At 47.4% G+C, this 12,375-nt stretch overlaps 1 protein-coding gene and 1 long non-coding RNA gene across 2 annotated transcripts in view; both read right to left on the minus strand.

Annotated features, from left to right (window-relative positions):
• Positions 1-5,214, minus strand: part of LOC125939180 (uncharacterized) — a 15,058-nt gene extending 9,844 nt beyond the window's left edge. Inside the window, exon 1 of the long non-coding RNA XR_007462948.1 lies at positions 4,613-5,214. This is a non-coding gene — a long non-coding RNA (uncharacterized LOC125939180). The remainder of the gene's footprint in view (positions 1-4,612) is intronic.
• DCPS (decapping enzyme, scavenger) overlaps positions 1-12,375 on the minus strand; it is a 45,382-nt gene that overhangs the window by 32,579 nt on the left and 428 nt on the right. The window contains exon 2 of the mRNA XM_049654655.1: positions 10,947-11,121. Within this exon, the coding sequence (XP_049510612.1) occupies positions 10,947-11,121 (175 nt within the window). The remainder of the gene's footprint in view (positions 1-10,946; positions 11,122-12,375) is intronic.

The following is a 12,375-nucleotide window of genomic DNA, read 5'->3' on the forward strand; positions in this document are numbered from 1 at the left end:
GCGGAAGAATGACATAAGACTTTAAATCAAAAGGGTCCAAAAGTACTGAGCACAATGAATGAAAAAAAAAAAAAAATCCAACCTCAACACAGCCTTACGTATTTCAGTACACCTAAGATTAACAGAGCATACTAACATAAGCTCCAGAAAAGGAAACTGACAAAGCAGGGGGGAAAAAAAAAAGAATGAAAATGCAAAACCAAGTTAATTGTAAGGAAGTGAAAATCGAACTGGCATCAGATGTCTTGTTAACAACAATGGATGCTTGAAGTCAACAGATCAGTGTCTCCAATGTTTTGAGGGAAAGAAATTTAAATTCTGTATTCAGCCACGCATCAATCAAGAGTGAGGGCAAAATGAAGGATTCAAGGTTTACCTTTCATGTGTTCTTTCTGAGGAATTACTTAAAGACTACACTTTAGCTAAACAAGAGACTAAAACTGGAGAGAAAGACATCAAATCCAGAAAACATTGTATCTAACTCAGAAGAGCTGTGAAAGGAAGTCTCAAGTTGACAGCCATGCAGCACGCAGAAAGCATCAGCTGTCCAGATTGGAGGAGCAGGAAAGAGTATTCTGGAAGCAACGTTTCCAGGAAGGACTTATCATGTAATGAATTCTCAAACCAGTAGCTGGATAATTTCAAAAACAGAGTAAAGGCTCAGGCTTCTTCCTGCCACAAGTCAAAAATAAGGGGGGGGGGGGGGGCAGGACAACTAGAAACTTTATGAAATGAAAAAGGAAAAGCATAAAATAATGGTTCAAATAGGAAATAAACTAAAAACAGCATGATTTGGAAGAACGTGTTGGGATGTGAGAACAGAGAATCTGTTTGACCTATACATCAGACACATCCCGGGGGCATGAGGGTCCACTGCACAGGGCAGGTAGGAGAGGAACCAGAGCCCTAACACACTCTGTGTGAGTGTGTAGCACACATTAAACTGGCCACCATACCGTCTGGCAACTCAGAATCAGAGAAAACACACAAGACCTGATTACAATCGTGCAACAGAAAATACTGTGACAGTGTGAAGTACAAGCATGGCTGACAGAGAAGCTGGGAGACAGCAAAGGCCAGAGGCATGGGTGTTCTCACCCGACAGAGTGACAAGAGGGACGCAGGGCTAAAGGTTTCAGTATGTGTACGATTCCAGAGGCAATTTTTTAAGACTCTAAAAGCAATAACATAAACATAAATATTGGAAGGAGAGGGGAGACAGGGCAAGGAGAGTATAAAGAAGCCTAAACCTCTCAATTTCCACTGTGGAGGACTGATAGGGTCAAAACTGTACAAATCAAGAAGTTGTATGACCTTAGTTTTCAGCTAAGTGTTTGGAGGAAATTACCAGAAGCACCAAACCCAGAAATTCTCTTCATGGTAGTTGCTTCTGGAAAGCAGGACCAGGGTGGGGCAGAGTAGTATAAGAGCCTGTTCCTGGCCATGTAGATAAGCCCCTCAGGGCTATCTGATGAGCTGACCATGGGACTGTATGACTGTGATGAATGGCCTAATCCCACCACAGAGGTTTATTCAGTAGGTCCAGATTTGTATTCGAGAAAGCTCTTTAAGCAATCCTGATGAAAAGTTCCAGTTAAGAATCACATTACTAAATAAACGTCGAGTTCCATTCAAACCTGAGAGACTGTGGTTCCACGATCTCATATGATACAGAAGTCCACTGAGGTGGGCTAGCCAGCTATTGGATTCCTCATTTTTCTTGCAGAGAAACTGGGTCCCAGGGCAATTCCATGACTTGCGCTGGTGTCACCTCCCGGCATGGGGCTCTTCAACACCCCCGCTCAGGTGGAAACCCGTCTGGTGAGACTTCCCCTGTGGGTCACTGCTCACAGAACTCTGGTCGTTCAGCTCAGCTGCAACGGGAGGCCTGCCGAGGACACCCACGGAGGAGGGAGCGACAGGCCTGTGCCAGCGTGTGCTGGAGTAGAGCCCACAGAGCCTGGTACCAAGCCTTCTCTTCCAGGTGCTGGAGGACCTCCCCACATTGCCCTCTTCTGCCGGGGCCGGCACCGTGCTGGCACGTGCTCCAGCACAGCACGGGCTCCCCTGTCCACGAGAGACAAAAGAGCCAGGCTCCGCCACTTGTCTGCCCCAGAGAAAAGGACAGAAGTCAAGTGCCCAAAACCCAGAGGAAGGAGGCTTTAATCAAACACTTACTTTCAGCAACAATGTCTAGAAACCAAATTTGAGAATGAAAGCAGAGCCCTAAAATGTAATGGGGGAGTGTTCTTAGTTCTTCTAAGAACCTACTAGTTTTTCTTACCTTTTATTGGCCAATACGTTATATGCCAACAGCTAAAAGCAGCTGTTACACACACATGTAAAACAACAGGTGTACACATATGCACACATTTATACACATGTGTATATGTACATAAATATAAGGGGCGCCTGGGTGGCTCAGTCGGTGAAGCGTCCAACTTCAGCTCAGGTCATGATCTTGCGGTTTGTGAGTTCAAGCCCCGCATCAGGCTCTGTGCTGACAGCTCAGACCCTGGAGCCTGCTTCTGCTTCTGTGTCACTCTCTCTCTTTGCCCCTAACCCACTCGCATTCTGTCTCTGTCTCTCTCAAAAGTAAATAAACATTAAAAAAAAAATTAAAAAAAAAAAAATAGGTACCATTTGAAGACCTAAAATAAAACAAAAGAACACCCGTGCATGGAGCATGCAGTCCAAGAAACAGAGCCTTACCAGACTTTTGACATCCTTTCTGCCCTGCCTCCACCAGCGATAATCACTTTGCTGAATCAGGCATTAATCATTTCTTTATCTTCTAAATTCTATTACGTATGCATGTATCCCTAAGCAGTATATTGTTCAGCTCTGCTTGTTTTCAACTTTATCTAATTGGAATCACACTGTGTATTCTGTGTCTTGCTTTTCTGGCTCTACATGGTGAGATTCTTGACATGTATAGCTGTAGTTCATTCATTTCTCCTGCCCGGAAGAAGCAGTCTGGTGCAGGAAAACACCTTGATTTACTTATGTATTCTACTGTTCGCTGATAACTGGATTGTTTCTAGATTTTTCTATCATGAACAATGCTACCAGGGAATGGCTAGTTTAAAAAAAAAATTTTTTTTTTTTTACTATTTATTTTTATTTTTGCGAGAAAGAGAGACAGAGCGTGAGCAGGGGAGAGGGAGAGACAGGGAAACACAGAATCTGAAGCAGGCTCCCAAGTTCTGAGCTGTCAGCATAGAGCCCCAGGCAGGGCTCGAACCCTCGAAGGGAATAGCTAGTTTTTAAAATGCTCCCTCCAAACAAGCCCTCACTCTGGACTCCAGGGGTCCTGGTTTTGCCTCTGTAAGGAGCACAGGGAGGAAAACCGTGCCCGTAGCTAAAATACTAAAATGCAGAGTTCTCTGCAACCGAAAGACGATGTGATTCCCAGGTTCTCTCCACACCCTGCCCTGGCCTCACTCCCACACAGACGCCTTCTCCTCCTCTGAACCTGAGATTCCACACCCCTGCTCTACATCGGGGAAAACAATTGGCCTTTTTAGACACAGTCTGGATTTCTGAGTCACACCCCTCTCTCTACTATCTCCCCCCCGGTTCTCCCCCAGGTAAGGGAGAACAGAGATCCTGATGAAAGGGCTCCATTGATAGGCCACGGGTATGAGAGCGTGAGAGCCGGAAAAGCAGATGATCTAGGCTCTGCCCTGCATGGATGGCCAGGGAAGCATGGAGATGCCAGCCATCTGGCCTACCCGGCCCTCACATTTGCCACATGGCCACGGGGGGGAAAAAAGGAGACCTGCACACGGTCAGGGCCAGGCACCTAATGTACACTATTTCCATTTAAGGCCCATACAATCTTAAAGGTAGAAAAGTAATAATAGAAAATGACTAACACTTACCAAGTACACACATAAGCCAGTCACAGACCATATGTGCTTTGTGTCATGAGCCATAACCCATGACTGTGATGACGAAATTGATTTAGGAAGTTAAGACCAGCATTTAAACGGAAACAAACAAGACTGGAATTAAGTTGGAAATACTGGTGACTGTCCGGTAAAGTAAGGGTTAAGTACTGTTGTGTGAACCTTCTGTGTCCCTCAAATCCACTTACATTTATTCACATGTACTGGGTCACAACGTAGAATGTATCTCTCCTTGTGGGCAGAGGCAAAAACATTTTATGTCACTTATTTCATAACAGTCCTGAACTAACCTAATTTAACAATAACTGGAGCTACTTCCCCAACTACATCTGTATCACACACCACAGACATCAACTGCCCCCTCAAGCTCCTGACAAAATGGCCTCTTTTCTGTTCCTCTTTCCTCCTCCAGAACACACGCTGTGCCCTGAACATTCTCCCACCCCCCTCACCAGCTCTTAGCACAGCTGGTTCCTTTCCATCCTCCAGGTTTCGGCTGGAGTGTCATGGCCGCACAGAGCCAGCCCCTCTCCTGCCCGTGGCCATGTAACACTTGTTTCCTTGTTTGCTGTCTGCCTCTGTGCCCCAGCTACCACTCCAAGGACAGAGCGAGTATCTGATGCACTCACCGATATATACCTAGCACAGCACCAAACATGTGGAAGGCACTCTGTCTCTGTTAAATGAATACAAAAACTTACCAAGTCTTCACAGCTGGTAAAGGGACAAAGCCAGGATTCCAGCACAGATTATGTCTGACTCAAGGCTTGCTCTTAACCTCTGCACTACATTAAAACTCAGAAACAGCACAACACTGCCTTGGGCCACACCGCTAGTAAGTAAACATTAGCACTGGGACAGGACTCGAGCACGTCCAACTCCAACGCTCATGCTCTATTGTGTCAACAGGGTGGGGGGCCATGAGTGGCTCAAAGGGGCAGTCTCTTATAGTCAGCTGAGAATTTGGAAGGGATAAAGGAGGAGAATGCAAAAATCATCAGGCTGGTAGGGAAGAAATGAGTAGAGAGATAACAGAAGAAACCGAGAGCAGGTAGTTCAGAAATCTAGGGGAGGGGTGCCTGGGTGGCTCAGTCTGTTGAGTGTCTGACTCTGGATTTCGGCTCAGGTAATGATCCTAGGGTCATAGGGCTGAGCCCCATGTTGGGCTCCACACTGAGCATGAAGCCTGCTTAAGATTCTCTCTCTCTCCATCTGCTCCTTTCCCCTTCTCGCATGCTCTCTCTCCTCTAAAATAAAGAGAAAAGAAAAGAAAAGAAAAGAAAAGAAAAGAAAAGAAAAGAAAAGAAAAGAAAAGACAAGACTGAAAGAAAGAAAGAAATTGAGGGGAGAAGGGCTTCCCTATGCAAGCAATATTGTGGGGAAGGAGGCCTGGAGGAACAGCCAGAGTTGGCAGAAAAACTCAAAGCAGCAACTGTGCAGGGGGCTCAGAGGGCTGAGGCTGCAGGAACCCTGCCTAAAGGCCTCTACAGGCAGTGTTAGGAGTTGGTGACTCTGAGGTTGGAGAGGTGGGGCAGAGAAGGCTCCTGCACTCAGGCCAAAGGAGCTGGCCAAGGGAATGCTTTGGCAATGCCGCCACCTTGTGGCTGTGGAATGCTTTGCCCATAGGAAAAAAAAACCCGGCTGAGTTTGTTTGTTTGTTGGTTCATTTCCCAGCAGCATTTATTGAGCACCTAATATGGATCGGGTTGCTGGGGACCGTAAATGGGTCTGACATGGCTCCAAATTTCCAGGACCTCTGTCCCTACATCCAGGTGGTGACCAAACCTTGTTCAGTTTACTTCCCTCTTTCATAGTAACTTGTAGGGTGTCCTTCCCCAAACAAGACTGTAGAGCAGAAAGGGTATCCTATTCACTGCAAGTTACAGAAACCAGCATAGAACGCAGCACATGAGAATAATCATGGCGGCTATTATTTAATATGGGTTAAGTGTTTTTAAAAACATTGGCACACCTGGGTGGCTCAGTCGGTTGAGCATCTGACTTCGGCTTAGTCATGATCTCAGTCTGTGAGTTCGAGCCCCGCGTCGGGCTCTGTGCTGACAGCTCAGAGCCTGGAGCCTGCTTCGGATTCTGTGTCTCCCTCTCTCTCTGACCCTCCCCCATTCATGCTCTGTCTCTCTCTGTCTCAAAAATAAATAAACATTAAAAAAAAATTTTTTTTAATAAAAAATTAAAAAAATAAAAAATAAAAACATTAGCACATGGGGTGCCTGGGTGGCTCAGTTGGTTAAGCGTCTGACTTTGGCTCAGGTCATGATCTCACGGTTCATGAGTCTGAGCCCCACATAGGGCTCTGTGCTGCCAGCTCAGAGCCTGGATCCTGCTTCGCATTTTGTGTCTCCCTGTCTGTCTGCCCCTTCCCACTTGTGCTCTGCTTCTCCGTCTCTCTCAAAAATAAATGAGGGGCGCCTGGGTGGCTCAGTCGGTTGAGCGTCTGACTTTGGCTCAGGTCATGATCTCACAACTCGTGAGTTCGAGCCCCGCGTCGGGCTCTGTGCTGACAGCTCGGAGCTCGGAGCCTGCTTCGGATTCTGTGTCTCCCTCTCTCTCTGCCCCTCCCCCGCTCATGTTCTGTCTCTCTCTGTCTCAAAAATAAATAAAAAACATTAAAAAAAAATTTTTTTTTTTAAATAAATGAGCATTAAAAAAAAAAAATAAATGAATAAAGACATTTGTGTGTCTGAGCCTCAAACAGCTTACCTATGTGGGAGCTCCGGAGAGAGTGGTCAGGTAGGCGCTTACTGCAATGAGCCTGAGGTTCGTGGAGAGGGCAGGGGTGGAGAAACAAACACGGGCAGCACCGCACACAGATGGTGTTTAAAGACCAGCACCTCTCAAAGTCGGATGTGCCTACGACTCGCCTGGGGGCTTGGCTAAAATGCAGATACTAATGCTGACTTCTGAAGCTGGGTCTGAGATTCCGCATGTCTAATGAGCTCCTGGGTGACAGTAATACTGCTGGTCCACAGACCACACTTGGGAGTGGGAAAAATCCGGACCGGGTTAACCAACTGTGGCCAAAAGGTCAACTCCACCGCATGGCCTGTTTTTCCACATACAGCAAGCTAAAAGTGGCGTTTTCTTTCTTTTTTCCCTTCCCCCCCAGTCACAATGGAGAACTTTACTGGACTCGGCTCAGCTCGAGAGCCTTGCAGGCCCAGCACGCTGGCCCGCAGCTCTGGCCAGCCAGAGCTGGAGGACGGGATTCCAACCGACGAGTCTCAGAGCGAACGGTAACCCCACAACCCAACACTCTACCTAAGATTACCTAGTTGGGAGACAGGGCTGCACCACGACGCATGAACAGATCAAATCTTTGTAAGTAAGAAACATCCAGTGAAGAGAAAACGACAATTTAATGCACCCGTCTACACACAGCGCTCTAGGGCAGATGAGTGGGGGTGTCTGGCCTGGGTGGGTAATGAGTGGGCCGGGATGCCCACGGCACCCGGCAAGCAGGGGCGAGGCCAAGAGTAGCAGACAACAGGCACCGGGACACTGAACTTTTACAAGACTGATTACTGGGGGGATGGCTGTCCTGTGCGTGCGTGTCATGCTCTTCGTTTCGGAACGAGGGGGTGGTCTTGACATCGCCTTCTGTGGCTGGTGCACTCAGAGAGAGGCTACTTTGTGGGGAGGATGAGGGCAACGAGGAGACCGCAGGGGCCGAGCATCTCGGAGAAGATGAGGGTCAGGATCATGCCCATGAAGAGCGGGGGCTGCTGGGCCATGCCATGCACACCGGCGTCCCCACAGCCACCAGCCCGCTCAGGCCAGCACCCAGCTGGAGGAAACTCCTCTGGAGACTGTTGCCGTCATTCAGGGAATCAGCGACAAGCACCGCCACCACCAGCCCGTAGATGGCGATGATACCAGCGACAATGTGGGGACGATGGACTTCACGGTCGGTTCTGGCTGCATGACAGACTTGGCCACGATGCTGGGCCACTCTTGGCCATGCCGTGGGCGGCACCCAGGGCGCTGAAGACCATGGCGGCCAAGGTGCCCGTGACCGTGAAAAAGGAGGTGTACTTGGGGCCATTCTTGGCCTTGGACGTGCCTGCGGGTGGGGAGAGGGTGAGCTCAGGGGGCCAAGGGGGCGGCGAGGATGGGCCGGGCACAGCAAGCAAGTGGGAGGTGCACAGTCAGGTGGCTATGAAGGTGACCCGGCTCGTCAGCTGCTGCACCCTGAATGAAAATTGCATTTTCATTTTTAAAGCAGTGGTTTAAAAAAAAAAAAAGAAAAGGGGCGCCTGGGTGGCTTACTCGGTTAAGCATCTGACTCTTGATTTCGGCTCAGGTCATGATCCCGTGGTTTGTGAGATGAAGCCCTGCATCGGGCTCTGACAGCATGGAGCCTGCTTGGGATTCTCTCCCTCCCTCTCTCTCTGCCCCTTCCCCGCTTGCGTGCTGTCTCTCTCTCAAAAATAAATAAGCATTAGCCACTCTGGAAAACAGTGTGGAGGTTCCTCAAAAAATTAAAAATAGACCTACCCTATGACCCAGCAATAGCACTGCTAGGAATTTACCCAAGGGATACAGGAGTGCTGACGCATAGGGGCACTTGTACCCCAATGTTTATAGCAGCACTCTCAACAATAGCCAAATTATGGAAAGAGCCTAAATGTCGATCAACTGACGAATGGATAAAGAAATTGTGGTTTATATACACAATGGAATACTACATGGCAATGAGAAAGAATGAAATATGGCCTTTTGTAGCAACATGGATGGAACTGGAGAGTGTGATGCTAAGTGAAATAAGTCATACAGAGAAAGACAGACACCATATGTTTTCACTCGTATGTGGATCCTGAGAAACTTAACAGAAGTCTATGGAGGAGGGGAAGAAGAAAAAAAAAAAAAAGAGGTTAGAGAGGGAGAGAGCCAAAGCGTAAGAGACTCTTAAAAGCTGAGAACAAACTGAGGGTTGATGGGGGGTGGGTGATGGGCATTGAGGAGGGCACCTATTGGGATGAGCACTGGGTGTTGTATGGAAACCAATTTGACAATAAATTTCATATTAAAAAAAAAGCATTAAAAAATGTTTTTTACATAGATAACAACAAAAAAACTTTTAAAAGGATGAATATGTGACAGAGACCATTTATAGGGCTCATAAAGCTTAAAATATTTCCTCCCTGGTCCTTTACAGTAAAAGTTTGTCAACCCTGATCTAGAATACCATCCAGGGACAGGGTGTATGGCTCTACAAGAGAGAGAGGAGTTCTGAACACTGAAAAAAATTTTTATAACTTCTGATCACCATGCCTAGTTTGGGGGGAGAAAATAAAAGTATAATGCACTCCATGTATGCTAATGTTTCTGCCAAGACCCCGAGCCCTGCAAAGGATGAGCTAACACATGAGGCCGCCAGGTGGGAGTGGGCAGCACTGGAGAAGAGGCAGAGAGACATTTGGGGTTGTCAGTGGGGAGGAAGACCTGTAGCGAGCAGATGACTGACTGCCTCTTGCAGTCTTTAGCTCAGGAAGAAAAAAAAAAAAGACAAAAAACAGAAAGACAGGGCAGTGGCCACCACCACTTGCGTGCAAGATCACAGAAGTACTGGAAAAATTATATGAAAAGGAAAGGCTGGGCATTCCACAGGGTTTCTCTGTGCAGCAGAACCTTCTGTATTTTGGCTGAGAGAGAGAGGCACTGGGGAAGATGAGAGAAAGGGGTGGTAGCAGGATAATGACCTCGGAGCATATAGTTTGGGGACTGCCCCAAGGGGTGTTTGGCTACAGAACCTTCTGTCATGCTTCTGCCACCCCGTGTGGAAGACTGCATTTGCTTAAATGTCAGCTCCTGAGAAAGGAAATACAGCTGTCCATTCCCATCAACTCGTACCAATCAATCTGGCTCGCTTTCTGCGGAGGACCAGGCTGTTTTGCCTTCAGTTGTGAACGGTCTGCCGGTTTCTCATCAAGTGTTCATATGGATCTCCAAAGGACAAATAACGGCACCCTTTTTTGGGGGTGCAGAAAAGATTAAACCTACCAAAAAGCCTGCGGCAGGGTATCTGTAAAGGCAAATTGTTCCTCAATGCTGGAGGACAAATAAAAAGATAGAAGGATATTACAGAACCACCACATGCTACAAAGCAGATCCCAGAATTTCCTGGTTGGAAGGAACCTTCAAGGTCGGCCTGTGTCCTTCATGCTTCCAACAAAGCTGCTTGTTAAACCTGACCAGCTAAAGGCAAAAAGCCCACATCGTGCCTGGCTTTTGACATGGAAGCTGAAATAAATTCTTCCTCTTCTTAGTAAATAAAAAATCCTGGCAATCCAAAACAAATCTCTGCCTTTAACCAATGAATTCTTTCCCTTCCCAAGTCCATCCCCCTCGATCACACTCCTTTTCTCAGGGACTAGAAAGTGAGTTCTTTCAGGGAAATAACTGATCTTGGCAGCACCCCACACACTGCTCATGGTGCGTGAGTCTGCTGTCTACTGAAAGATCTTAGTTTTTCTGCCCCCCATGGGCTGTGATCTTGGATAAGTTACTTAACCTTTCAAAATCTCAGTTCCCTCAGTCCTATCACAGCAGGGCTATTCTGAGTACTAAATACAATGATACATATAGGACACTTAGAATGGTGGCTGGCACAGTAGTAAGAGTTTACTAAATGTTGACAACCACTATCATTCAATTGGTAGACATTCTACACCACGAATCACACTACCTCCCCAAAATACACTACACCAACCTCAGCACTGACATTTCTTTGTTATGAGGTCCCATTCTGGGCTTCGCAGGATATTCACAAGCAGCCCTGGCCTCTACCCTCTAGGTACCAGCAGCTCCCCTATTTTCCCAGTTCTGACAACCAAAACTGTCTTCAGAGATTGCCAAGTGTCTCGGGGGCAGTTTGCACAAAATCCTCTCCGCCTTCCACAGAGAACTATTGAACGAGCATGTGCAAATCAGTTTTGCAGAGTAGCCACCACACCCCCTATTTTCCCACCAAACCCCTCTCCCCACATGAAGCCACTTTAGACACCACTTGCTTACCACTCAGCTGCCGTGGAGGAAACAGGTGATAGGTGCTGTAAATATCATTGGAGAACTGCAGCTGGAGCTCAGGGCTGCCCATCAGGAGCTGGGCCACCTGCTCCACCTGAAATGGTGTCTTCTCCAGGATCACAATGGCATCCTCTCCATCCCCGTCCCCAGAGGCCTCATTTACCTGGAGGCAGAGACACCATCGGTGAGCCCAGAAACAGAAACAGTAGCTCTGGGGCCTCCTGTTCCTTCTCCCAGAGCAGGCATCTCATTAACCCAAATGCTTGTGCATTCACATCTTTCTTCTCAAAGATGCAAAACTTCTCTACTTTCTTCTGCTTCAGACTTGGAGGGCCTTTGTCAAATTCTCCCCATTTCACAGATGAAGAAATATGTCTAGAGAGATTAAGTGACTTGCCCAAGGTCACATGAACAGTCAGTGTTGAAAAAAGAAACTAGAGGGGTGCCTGGGTGGCTCAGTCAGTTAAGCGACCGACTCTTGATTTCAGCTCAGGCCATGATCTCACTGTTGATGAGTTCGAGCTCCGCGGTGGGCTCTGAGCTGACAGCGCAGAGCCTGCTTAGGATTCTCTCTCTCTCTGCCCCTCCCCAGCTCTCTTGAGCGTTCTTGCAAACACTTTCTCTCAGAAATAATAAATAAGCATTAAAAAAGAGAGAGAGAGAGAGAGAGAAACTAGAATCTGGGTATCCCAGTTAACTCCTAGCTCAAAGGTTCTTATGGCTAAAATCTTCAGCAAGTGCTGCAGACTGAAGACAGGTGGGGTTGAGAGAACTAGACAGAACCTTTGTAAAAAAACAAAACAAAATAAGACACAGAGATGCACGGTAGCCCAGGCCAAGGTCCCCCTGATCCTCCCCAAATGAGAGCTCCTGCTAGGGGTTCTGAGGAATCCTAGTAACCTACCCTTGGCTGGGCCTCCTCACTAGTTCCCAGGATGGTCTCCAGTCTCTTCTCAGTCCCTTCTGTAGAGCTGAGCACATGGTATTAGGGACAGCTATCTACCAGATATTCTGCATTCTGAAAATCAGGGATAGTAACTTACATCTCTACATCCCCAGCACCTAGCTCAGTGCTGTCAGTGCATGATATGTGCAACTGAATTCGCAATTTAACAGAGGAGACACTCTGTTAGGTCTGAAATCCTGCACACCTGGGATCCTATCTCCTACAGTCTCTACGTCGTTCCACAGATGAACCAGCAACACTGCGTTCCTAGACCTCTAATTCGTTCAGAGAATACAGGATGACTGGCTTGGAGAACTCGAAACGTGATTTTTAGACAAGTGTTAGTTACTTTTGGTAAAGGAGTTATTAAGAAAATTAACCCTACGCCTGTTGATTTCCTTGATTCTACGAGTAAACTTGTCCTCCGTAGCACCCCCCCACACACACACAATCTAGTGGTACACTTTCCCC

The sequence above is a fragment of the Panthera uncia genome, chromosome D1 (genome assembly GCF_023721935.1).
Source record: "Panthera uncia isolate 11264 chromosome D1, Puncia_PCG_1.0, whole genome shotgun sequence".
Classification (NCBI taxonomy): domain Eukaryota; kingdom Metazoa; phylum Chordata; class Mammalia; order Carnivora; family Felidae; genus Panthera; species Panthera uncia.